This window comes from Piliocolobus tephrosceles, chromosome 1 (genome assembly GCF_002776525.5).
Source record: "Piliocolobus tephrosceles isolate RC106 chromosome 1, ASM277652v3, whole genome shotgun sequence".
Lineage (NCBI taxonomy): Eukaryota > Metazoa > Chordata > Mammalia > Primates > Cercopithecidae > Piliocolobus > Piliocolobus tephrosceles.
In genome coordinates, this window is record NC_045434.1 from 218479981 (window position 1) to 218492309 (window position 12329).

At 56.6% G+C, this 12329-nt stretch overlaps 1 protein-coding gene across 1 annotated transcript in view; it reads left to right on the top strand.

Annotated features, from left to right (window-relative positions):
* LOC111544593 (multiple epidermal growth factor-like domains protein 6) overlaps positions 1–5507 on the top strand; it is a 131922-nt gene extending 126415 nt beyond the window's left edge. The window contains exons 35-37 of the mRNA XM_031936258.1: positions 810–938; positions 2492–2539; positions 2892–5507. Of these exons, the coding sequence (XP_031792118.1) occupies positions 810–938; positions 2492–2539; positions 2892–2953 (239 nt within the window). The 3' untranslated portion in view covers positions 2954–5507. The remainder of the gene's footprint in view (positions 1–809; positions 939–2491; positions 2540–2891) is intronic.
* The last annotated feature ends 6822 nt before the right edge of the window (positions 5508–12329 follow it).

The following is a 12329-nucleotide window of genomic DNA, read 5'->3' on the forward strand; positions in this document are numbered from 1 at the left end:
AGGAGGAGCTCACCTTAGGATAGGGGGTGCTCACCTGAGGATTGGAGGGGCTCACCTGAGGATAGGGGGTGCTCGCTCACCTGAGGATAGGAGGCGCTCACCTGAGGATAGGAGGGGCTCACCTGAGGATAGGAGGTGCTCACCGGAGGATAGGAGGTGCTCACCTGAGGATAGGAGGGGCTCACCTGAGGATAGGAGGGGCCCACGTGAGGATAGGAGGCGCTCACCTGAGGATAGGAGGCGCTCACCGGAGGATAGGAGGGGCTCACCTGAGGATAGGAGGGGCTCATCTGAGGATAGGAGGGGACTCACCTGAGGATAGGAGGGGCTCACCTGAGGATAGGAAGGGCTCACCTGAGGATAGGGGGTGCTCACCTGAGGATAGGAGGGGCTCATCTGAGGATAGGAGGGGCTCACCTGAGGATTGGAGGGGCCCTGCTGCTGGGGCTGCATACCTGGCCTTGCGGCTCTCAGACCTGTTGTGCCCTGAGGGGGCATCCCTGACCACTGGCTCCCGTTTGCCCTCCTGGGGCAGGGCAGGAACACAGTGGTGACTCCGGGTGTGTGCCTGGGGCCTGGGCTTTCTCATGCAGGAGCTCACTGGCTGCAGAATGTAGCTGAGGAAGGCAGGGCAGGGACTGTTTACTCCTCAGGGGAAACCGAGGCCCAAGGTCTTAGCTCCCACACACACCCAGGCGGAGGGCTCCACTCCACCTGGGCTCTGCCGGAGGCCCCTAGGCCCAGGGTCCCTGGCGCAGGGAAAGCAGGGATGATGCTCAGGTTTGTCTCCCACCCCCTCCGCCTTGCAGATTGCGGAAGGGGCCAGTTCGGGCCCAGCTGCACCCTGCGCTGTGACTGCGGGGGTGGTGCTGACTGCAGCCCTGTCAGTGGGCAGTGTCACTGTGTGGATGGCTACATGGGGCCCACATGCCGGGAAGGTGAGCTGGGCTCCCTGGGGAAGGGCGGGAAGGCACCATCCTCCCGTCAGCATCAGCTCCACCCTGGCCGGGGACCCCTGTCTCACCCACTGCAGAGTTGGCCAGGTCACCCTATGGCTATTCAGTCATAGTGAATGTCATCTGTCCCCACCCGGCACCCAGAGTGTCACTTGGCTTCTGATGGGTGGAGTGTGAGCTTCACAGTCACGTAACCAGGGCACGGGGTGGGCCATGCTGCCAGCCGGAAACGGCTTTCCCAGCCCCAGCAGCTGCAAGGGTGGGCTGCAAAGTGCACCGGCGGCCTGAAGAGGGTCGTGACCCCATGGCTGGGCCGGACTATCCACCGTGTGGATGGACGCTGGCTATCCCTGCCCCTGCTGCCCCCCACACACATGCACCAGGGTGCGAGGGTGTGTCTGTGCACGCATATGCAAGTGTGAGCAGCAGGGTGTGTGTGCATGTGTGCCAGGCATGTGTGTGGCATCCAGTGTGTGCCAGTCCATGCATGCAGCCCTGCACTGGCAGCAGGCGCCTGTTTGTCAGTGCCTGTGTGTTATGTGTGCATCAGTGTGTGAATGTGGCCAGTCTGTGCAATAGTGCACGCATGGGCTGCAGGGGGCACAGGCATGTGTGCCAGGCATGTGTGAGCGTGAAGGTGACTCCTTAGCACCTAAGCCGTCGAGGCTGTCCTGGAATGTGCTCTCTGCCTTCAGGCAGTGCTTTTGGGATACCCCCACCCCTCTGACCAGCCCAGACTTTGCTGCCCGCCCCTCCGAACCGTGTACCCCGCAGCAGTGTTGGGACAGGTTGTCTCTGCAGAGGGAAGTGAGAGGCAGGCTTGGGGCCCGTGCAGGGCAGGACATGTGGGCGGGGCAAAGGCCGGGCGCCAGGCTACCTACAGGCTCTGCCTTTTGGCTAACTGGGGATTTCACACTTGGGGTCCTCGACCTGGAGGCCCCCAGATCGTCTTGGCTTTGTGTATGTGTGCATCTGTTTGTGCCTTTCTAAGGCAGTCCTGGCTGCAGACTGTTCAGAGCCTTAAGACTGGGGAGCCGCGATCTCGGTGGAGCGGGGCGGGGCGAGGAGGGGCGGGGCAGCAGCCTGTGCGCTGGTGCAGGGGACAAAAGGCTGTCCGGCAGCGGCATCTAGTGGTCAGATATGGTACTGCACCGCCGGCTGCTGGGCACCTGGGCTGGGTGCTGGGGGCAGTGCCTTGACGTTGAGCTGGAGGCCTCAGCAGCCTGGGGCCTCATGGGCAGGGTCTTGCTGGGCGTGGGGAGTCCTGGGTCCTGTGCCCTCCCCTGGAATAGACTTGGCTTGGCGTTGGGTAAAGCCCCTGATGTTACGGGTAGCGGGGGCTTGGAGGGGCTGAGAGCTTTCCTTTGGGGCGAGGGAGAGCCCCCGGCCGCCCCTGTTCTTTCCCTGAGTGCAAAGGAGTGAGAAGGGAAGGAGGCTGTGCGGGGAAAGTGAGGTCCTTGAAGCCTGGATGGGGTCATGCCTGGCTGCACTCAAGGCTGGGGGTACTAACGTGGCTTGCCCTCTCTCCCCTCCAGGTGGGCCCCTCCGGCTCCCCGAGAGCCCGTCCTTAGCCCAGGGCCCAGGTAAGGGGTGTGGGGAATACCTGTGGACTTGCCAGAAGGGTGGCTTATGGCAAAGTCAAAGCAGAGTACTTAAGTATAATCTGGGCCCCACAGGGCAGCAGCTGCACCCGGGACCTTGGGCCCCAGGAATCTGGAGCTCAGAGACCAAGGCCGGGGCCAGAGCTGGGAAGGACAGGCTGGGAAGGACGGGTGGGCCCCGCCCCCACCCCCGCCCCGCCCCCGCCCCGCCCCGCTCTGCTGGGCTGAGCTGCTGAGGGGAGGGGTGGGAGGGGGAGGTGCCAACCCAGAACCCAGTGTGTTTTGGGAGCACCTGTCCCGCCCTGGACTGGGCCTCCTTTCTCCTTTTCCCCAGTAGCCACACTGCCCGCCTCCAGCAGACCCACATCCCAGAGCAGTGGACCAGCGAGGCACTAGCAGAGGCGGCCCCGAGGAGCCCGCCTCTCCATTCCAGCCAGAGGGGACCCAGGCCTTTGGTGACTACTGAGGACACTTCATGGGCCCAGAGCTCTTGGTACTGCCCTTCCTCTGAGGGCCGTGGAGGGCTGTGGACAGCCCAGCAACCTGTTGCTCTTGGAGGCTGGTGTGGCGTTGAGGAGGGAAGCCTTGCATGGCCGCTGGAAGAGATGCGCCGCCTGGCCTGGCTCTGCAGAACCCAGGGGCACGCTCTGGGCCTAGGCTGAGAAAGCCCCTCTCCCTGCGGCTCTGAGTCGGGCTGAGGACAGGTGTGGGCGCCAGTGTGGGCGCAGGTGCAGGCACAGGGCCACTGTCCTCCAGGCAGGCTTTTTGGTGCTAGGCCCTGGGACTTTAAGTTGCCCAGCCCGTATTTATGTAAAGGTATTTATGGGCCACTGCACATGCCCGCTGCAACCCTGGGATCAGCTGGAAGCTGCCTGTCATCTGCCCGATCCCCAGAAACCCTGATTCAGGTCTGCAAGGTTCTGTGGGCTCACCAGGCTGCCGGCTCCGGTACCATGTAAACCCAGGAAGGTAAAGGAGCAGGCAGCCTCCTCGTGGCCTGTGTGTTTGCTGCGTGACGTGGACTCTGTGTGGGCTCCTCCCTGGGGCCTGGCCAGGATAAGGGTGCACAAGGGGACCTCCCGGTGTACCTGGGACCCTTTGCAGGGGTGGGGGTGCCACACAAGTGAAGAAGTTGGGACTCATCTCAGTTCCCGGTGCTGTTGGGGAGAACACTGGCGCTGCATTCATTACCACTGAGACCCAGAGAGTGGCTGGCCCCGAAGAATGGCCCAAGGGGAGGAAGGCTGGTGTGGAGGGGCAACTTGGACTGAGGCCGAACTCCCTTGGGCCCACCCCACCCACCGCTACCTGAGCATCAGCAGTTGGGGGAGGGCAACATCACAGGGACAGGGGCAGGGGCTCCCTGGGTGAGTACAGGCCGACCCTCCTGAGCACCTGGCACTCATGGGCTGAGGCTGATGTCTCCTGGAAGAAGGGCCCAGAGTGGATGGTAGAGGCAGAGGGTAGAGGCTGGCTGGGGACTCCACTGCAGGGTGGGGTGGCCAATGGAGAGGGCTGCACTCAGACTGCAACACAGGACACTCTCTCCCTTGAGAAGGCCCCCTTAGGGTCTGGGCTGCTGCCCCCCATCACCCTAAAACCAGCCAAGGTAGCTGAGGCCCCAGGGCAGAGGATTTCACCAGCAGGAGGAAGAGGAGTCCAGTGAGCTTGGTTGCTCACAGACGGCAAGGGAGCTGTCACAGAGGAAGCCGACGAATGGACTGCCTTGGGGAGACTTTGAAGTAAAACAGTGATAAGGGAGGGCAGGATGGTGGGGATGCAGGAGCAGCAGACAGAGAGATGGACTGCGGTGCAATGGAGTGTGGAAAACGCACACCTGGAAATGAAGCCTCCAGCAGGTGGGGTGAGTGGATACAGCTCAGGAGATTCTCCCAGGAATAGCAGGGAGGCATAAAGAGAGACAACGTACAGAAGATAGACGAATGGAAATGGATAAGGGAGATGTTCATTCACCTCCATCTAACTGCAAAATACAAAAATAAGAAGTCATTGACATGAAGCAACGATGACCAAGACATTCTCAGATCTAAAGGTGAATGGTCTCAGCCAGACTGGAAATGCACAAGGTGGAAAAATAACAAAAAAGCCGTAAGACCTTGAAGAACATCAATGTCAAAGATAAATTCTAAAGTCCCAGAGAAAAAAGAAGAATGGGAATCGAATTGACCTCAGACTTTACGCGAGAAACACGGGGAGCCGGAAAACTGTGATGTTCCATCCTCAGAGTTTGAAGGAAATATTTGAAGCCTGAATTTTATGTCCAGCTAAACTATCAAGGGCATGCAATGTCCATGTTATTCTTAGGCCTTCAAGCCCTTGGCCGTTTTTCTACAGAAAAGCCTGATTTGAAAATGCTCTTAGAGACGTTCTCCAGCCAGAAGAGAAAGCAGCCAGGAGGGTGCTATGAGATATTCAGTCACCACAGTTCCCAAATGGCCTAGCAATTCAGAGAATCAAAATATCCCCATTACTCCCCAGTGGGAACGCCCGACAGTCTCAGCATGGTGTGAGGGTGTGGACGGGGCAGGTGCCAGTCACTCATCCCGCTCACTGCAGACACGTGTTCAGCTACAGGAAGCCACGAGGCAGGCTGAGCTTCTGCCCACCCGGAGGAAATCTCAACGGCAGTCAGGAACGGAGGAGAATGAAGCAGAATAACTAGAAAACGGGCTCACGGATCCTAATGTTAACGGTTACAAATGACGATGGATAAACAAACTCCTGACCGTATATTATATAGTTTCAAATAGCTAGAAGGAGGATATTGGATGTTCTCAACACACATAATAAACGTTTGAGATGATGATATGCTCATTACCCTGATTTGATCACTAGACATCCCATGTATCAAACATCACTGTGTATCCAATGAATGGCTATAATTATTGTCAATTAAAAACATTAAACACAGACTAGACTGCATTAAAAATATACTAAATAGTATTTTCACTAAAAAAGACATGCTTCAAAGGGTACAAATACAGACACGCAGAGTAAACCAAAGGAGACTTGGGGCAGGCGTTTGAATATTTCAAGGTGAGAAGCATCGTGACAGTCTGTAAATGTACATACACATATACGCACCCAACGAGGCTCAAACATTCATTCAGCAGCGATGGATAGAACAGGTCGAAATAAATCGCTGTCGTGGGTGATTTGAATGTACGTTTTACAAAAACCAATAGGTTGGCCGGGTGTGGTGGCTCACGCCTGTAATCCCAGCACTTTGGGAGGCCGAGACGGGCGGATCACGAGGTCAGAAGATTGAGACCATCCTGGCTAACACGGTGAAACCCCGTCTCTGCTAAAAAATACAAAAACTAGCTGGGCGTGGTGGCGGGCGCCTGTAGTCCCAGATACTCGGGAGGCTGAGGCAGGAGAATGGCGTAAACCGGTGAGGCGGAGCTTGCAGTGAGCTGAGATCTGGCTACTGGACTCCGGCCTGGGCGCCACGGGAAGCCCCGAGCCCCCGTATGTAAAAAAAAAAAAAAAAAAATAGGTTAAGAAGGTGCGCTTTATAAAAATCCATCGGTTAAGCAAGTAAGTTAGCAATGATAACCTGAATAAGCTTGAACACACATGGTACATCTGTGTTTATCCTTACGTGTTTACTGTATTGACGTACACATACCTTTTCAGTGTAACAATATGCATGAAGTTAAGGGGTACATGTGCAGTTTTGTTACATGGACATATCGCATGGTGGAAAAGTCTGGGCCTTAGTGTTACCATTACTGAATAGTGTACATATCTGCCCATGAAGTAATTTCTCATCCCTCCCCCCACCCTCCCACCCTTCCAGTCTCCAATGTCTGTTATTCCACTCTCTGTCTGTCTGTACACGTTATTTAGCTCTCACATATAAAGGAGAGCATGCAGTATTTGACTTTATCTCTGGGTTATTTCACCTAAGATAGTGGTCTTCAGTTCCATCCATGTTGCTGGAACAGTCATGATTTCATTCTTTTTTATGACTGAGTAGTCATCTATGGTGTGTGTGTGCATGCAAACAGTGCATGTCCGTACTGCATGGAAGGTATATATATATATGTGCAATTCACACATGCGCGTGCACACACACACCTCCACACACATCTTCATCCAGTCATCCACTGATGGGCACAGGTTATTCCCTGTCTTTGCTAGTGTGAACAGTGCTGTGATGAACACATATGTGTGAGCATCTTTTTGATGTAATGAATTCCTTTCCTTTGCATAGATACCCTGTGGTGGGATTGCTGGATCGAATGGGTTTTCTATTTTTAGTTATTTGAGAAAAACCATAGCATTTTCCATATAGGCTAAGTGAGTTCACATTCCCACCAACGGTGTATAAGCATTTCCTTTTGTCTGCATCCTCAACAACTTGTTATATTTTTTGACTTTTTAATAATAGCCCTTCTGACAGTGTGAGATGATATTGGGGTTTTATTTTTTATTTTTTTGAGACAGGGTCTCACTCTGTCACCCATGTTGGAGTGCAGTGGCACCATCTCGACTCCCTGCAACCTCTGCTTCCCAGGTTCAAGCTATCCTCCCACTTTAACCTCCCAGGAAGCTAACTACAGTTGTGAGCCACCATGCCCGGCTAATTTTTGTGTTTTCTTTTTGTAGAGATGGAATTTTGCCATGTTGCCCAGGCTGGTCTCGAACTCCTGAGCTCATGCGATCTGACCGCCTCAGCTTTCCAAAGTGCTGGGATTACAGGTGCGAACCACTGCACTCGGCCTCATTGTGGCTTTAATTCACGTTTCTCTGATGATGAGTGATACTCACACTTAGATTTCTGTGTATAAACTTTACATTCAGCAAGTGGAGAATCATGGAATGCTTAAGAAAACCAAAATTTCCTTCTTTGAAGACTAAGAAGCAAGGAAACACCTTGCAAGACTGATTTTTTAAACACAAGAGAAAAAAATACAGAAAAAGGCATAAAAATTGTGAGCAATTATCTACCAATAACTTGGAAAACACTTAGAAAAATGATAAACTGGGGGGAAAAATGCCAAGACTGGTGTAAGTAAAGGTTAAAATTGCAAATTAGGCGGCGGCCTCAGAAGAGAGAAGGAGCCACGGGAGAGGGGCTCCTCCCTCTGCTCAGCCCCAGGAATCCTGGCACAGCTGTAGCGTGCATGGTTACACCAGGTGTACACGATACACTTGTCAACCAGGACTCATTCCAGAGATTGTAAGTGGCGGAAAAACAGCTCACCTCATCCCACAAAGGCAGCGGAAACTTGGTTCTAAAACCAAGAGAGGACAGTAACAAGGAAAGGTAACTGCAGACTCATTCCATGCAGGCAAAAATCCTAAATCAAATATTAGCTATCCAAATAGGAGTATTTTAGCAAGAGCACTGGCCTGACCCAATGGACCGGACCAAAATCAAGGACAATTTCACATCAGAAGCTGCGTCGGTGCATTTGGGTGAGAAGAGAAATCAGATGACTGTATTGATGGCAGCAGAAAGAACGTTGGACAGAGTTCAATGCCTGTTTGGGATAGAAATTCTTGGAAACCTGCCAGAGGACCTCTCTTGATAGTGGTTAGGTGCAAATGTCATGTTTAGGGAAGAAACCGATGAATTCAGGTCTGTCCAAAAGATGCCGCCCAGCAGGGCCTGCCGTGCCCGCTGGGGTGATGGTCGTCTGGTCCTGCTATATACCTCCTCCCAGCCTTCTACTCTTCACAACCCTGCCGTGACATCCCGTGTCTTTGCTAGGCCTTCCCTGTCACAGCACAAACTCCAGAGGCAGGGGCTTACTGCGCACCTGGACCACCTGGAAGTGGACCTGGGTAGAGCACGATGAGTGCCATCACAAGAGTGGATAAAGTCAAATCAGAAGATGCCGGCATCAGCCTCGCTGCCCCCCACTGCCCCAGCAGAGCCCCAGTGGCTGCAGGCAGTACCTTCAGACGAGGAGAAGCATCTGAGGTATAAGGATTCCAGAGGAAGACACACCTGCTGTGGTTTTCAGGGGACAAGATTCTCTCCACAGAAAACTCCAAAGTGCCAACAGACATTGTTATAGCTGATAAGGATTCAGCAAGGTTGGCAATAAAATCCTATAAATCATGGAAAATGTACAACATGTGTAAAACCTGTAACATCAATAGTGCTTCAACACCAACAATAACCAGCAAGAAAACTACAAAATAAGACACCGCTCAGCATCACAACAAAACCTGTAAATCTACAGGAATGTATCTGGCAAAAGAATTTCTGGATTCTTTCAATTCTTCTAATAGAGTTTATAAAGACCTCAAAAGGCCTGAACAAATGACAACTGGAAGGCAAATGTGACGTGAAAAATGTCACATTTTTCCCAGCTATGTTGGATGCGTTCCAGTTTGCTGGAAAGGCCTAGCAACGGAGCACACAGGTGGCATCTGGTGGGCAACCTGCCATGTCTAAAACAGACAAAGGTCTGGGGTCAAGAATGGCTGAGCCGAACCAGAGAGAGGAGGACCGAGCAGAGCCGGAGAAAGGAGGACCGAGCCAAACCAGAGGAGGATGGAGCTGAGCCGGAGAGGGAAGGACCGAGCCGAGCCGGAGAGGGGAGACGGGCAGAATTCAGAGACCCCACAGCCAAGGCCAACTGTACAGAGAAGGCCCGTCTTGCCAAGACCAGAGATCTGCCCATCAAAACACTGGTCAACGGCTTACTCCCACCAGCAAAAGTTGGAAGCAGAGGGGTGAATGTGGGGTGAGGATCCCCCCAGGAACCACTGCGGTCCCAGGGCCAGCCCTGGAGCCGGCGGCAGTCCTGGCATCGGAGGCCCTGGGGCCCAGCCAGCAGTGCCTCTGCTAGACACCAGGTGGCGTGAGAGGAAGGCGTGCAGCAGGCTGGGGAAGGGGAGTGCTTGCAGAGGACACCGCCAGGGCGGGGCATGTTCCGGAATGTTCCAGAGGGGCCAGATGATCAGAGAGCCACTCAGATAGATCCTAAAACGTGGTTGGGCAAGAGCAGGAACTAGGATGAGGTCATGTGAGTGCGCACCAGGTGTACAAATTCTCTGCCGGTCACAGGACAGCAGTAGGGGCTCTGTGGGCTGAGGACGCACATGGCACACGGGACGGGGTGGCGGGGACATGGGGGTGGGATGGAGGGACGTGCTCACTGTGGGACTCCAGATCTGACAGGTGACAGACCCAACTCTGTGCCTGTATAGACAGACTGGTGGCCTGTCCCATCTCTGGCTGGACGGAGGGACCGGTGGCCTGTCCAGTCTCTGATGGTTGTCCTGACCTAGCTGGGGCAGCCTCTCCCACCTGGCTTCTGTGCCCCTGTGAACCACACCCCCTTGGCTTGCACAGCCCCAGGAGAGGTTGGGTGATGCCTGTCTAGACCCAGCGGTGTCTACTCTATGCCCCGCCCAGGGCTGGGCACTGAAGTTTGCCAAGATGAACCCCAGCCCTCGGCCTGGGCTGCCCCGAGCCTGGGCTATCCTGCCCTGGGTGGCCTTGGGGACGGGGCTTGGGTGCAGGGCCTCAGCAGCAGCCCCCTCCCACTGCCCTGCATCCACACAGACCCCACAGCATCCCAGGCCAACCATGACCTGCAGGATGGGCTGGGACACCAAGCACTGTGGGCACCCTGGCACCCTACTCGGGGCACAGGCCTTGTTGGCTAGACGGGTGTCTTCAGAGCCCTGATAGCCCCCTGCAGTGGGGCCCATGGACCCCTGCGGTGGGAAGAGGGTCTTTGGGCCTCAGTTTCACCCCCTGCAACAGGAGGGTCTGGACCTACCCAGGCTATGCGGCTGCACAGGAGGGCTGGGCTAGGCAAGTCCTGCCTCCCGGGACCCCTCTCCAGCTGAGCCGGCATGGCAGGAGCCCCCGCGGGACCCCTTTTATCTGGGGACTGTGGGCGGGGAAGTGTCCCTGGGTCCCAACACTGAAGTATGGGACGGGCTGAGGTTCCATGAGGAGAGTGAGCAAGAAGACCCCGGGGAGGGGTGGTCGTCCTGGGGGTCCAGGCGGGCTCTGTCCTGCTGAGGGGGCCATGGCACCCGGGCCAGTGAGGGCAGCACCCCAGGCTGAGCAGGGGCCCTTGGAGGGGCCTGAGCTGACACTGGTACTGGGGACAGGGCTACCCAAGTCTGTGGCCCCCTCTCCTGACGCCCCTCCTGCCCAGAGGTCTCGCCCCTGCCTGGGCCCCCACACCTCGCTGGCAGCCCAGGCCTGCGCTTCCTGACTCCAACCGGAGGGGTTCTTGTCCTGAGCAGGCGTGAACCGGGCCCTCCCCCAGTTTCCCCAGATGCCTCCAACAGCCTGGCCGCTGCCACAGCAGGACAGCCACCCAGCCTGGGCCCGGACTCCCTGCAGGCTGAGCATTATCACTGCCCGCTGAAACGCAGAGGCTGCTGTAGCCACTTGCAGACGGAACAAAGGTGCAGAGGCTGAGTCACCTGCCCCAGGTCACATACGCGACTGAGGTCACAGAGTCAGAGGCCAGGCTTTCCAGACCCACCTTGCTCCATGAGCTGAGCATGAACTTGGCAGTGAGAACCACCAGGAGGCTGCAGGGCCTCTGGGTTTACGCGAAAATGCTGCCCCTGGCCACCACACACACGCACAGAGCCAGGCATACTAGCACATGTGCACACACCACGTGCCAACACACATGCCCTGCCTTGGCTGCCAGTTTGCTCCCACAGCAGCTCCAGGAAAAGCCCAGGGAGTAACCAGTTCACAGGCGGGATGGCGGGGGCTGGAGATGGCCATGCTGGGAGTGGAGGGGCTGGCCCCATCTCAGGGGATTCTGCTCCCAGGTTCCTCCTCTTTCCCAGAGCCCTGGCTGTGCCCCACCCTGCGAGGTGGCCGATGACCAAAGCCCTGCCCAGGACAGTCCTGTGTGGGCTCTGAGCCTGGCCTGGGCCACTGCTGCTGCCCAAGGCCAGGGAGATGACTGGGAGAGGAGCTGGCCCTCCTCCCACTGCATGGCCCTCCAGACCTCGCCTCCTCCCGAGCCCTGGTCCAGCAGGCCAGGGCTGGGAGGAGCTCGTTCTGTCAGCCCACCCCACCTCTCATGCACCAGGTCCTGCAGCTGCCCCAGGCCTGGGAGGGACGGAGGGCAGACACCCATCACCATTTCTGGTTGGCATCTGGGGTAGATGAACCCCTGACTTTCCTGCAGAAGCCAAGGGCCCCAGACTCAGGAGGATCAGGGCAGATTCTCAGGTGTATGCTGGGTGCTCCCTCCCTAAGGACAGCATTACCCAAGCCCACAAAGGCAACGGGCATTGGCGTGGGACACAGGAGGGCTGGCGGGGCCTTCCTGGGACAGAGAGAACCAGTCCTCCTCTCGCCGTGCCAGCCCAGGTCAGCTGACTGGCTCGGAGACTGCACTTCTGCCTGCAGGTCCCAGGACGAGATGGCTGGGAGGAAAGGCTGGGCGGGACGTGGGGCCTGCCTCCAACCCCGGGGACACTGCAGAGGGATCCCCAAAAGTTCTACTGAATCCCTGAGTCCTCTAAACCACTGGCCAGCCTGAGCTCTGCAAGGCGCAGCTGTGCTGCCCCTGGGTTCTCAGCACACAATCGGGCCACTGGCCCTGTTCCAATGCTCCAGCCAGTGAGCAGACTGGCCATACCAGGGGCGAGCTCGGGGCAACCACGCATGAGGGGGCCCGGTGCCGGCCCGCAGCACCCAACACGGGGGCCACGCCCCGGGGGGCCCGGGCCCCCCCCCCGAGCCCCACCACGGGGGGGCCATGCCCAGGGGGCCCGGTGCCGGCCCGCAGCATCC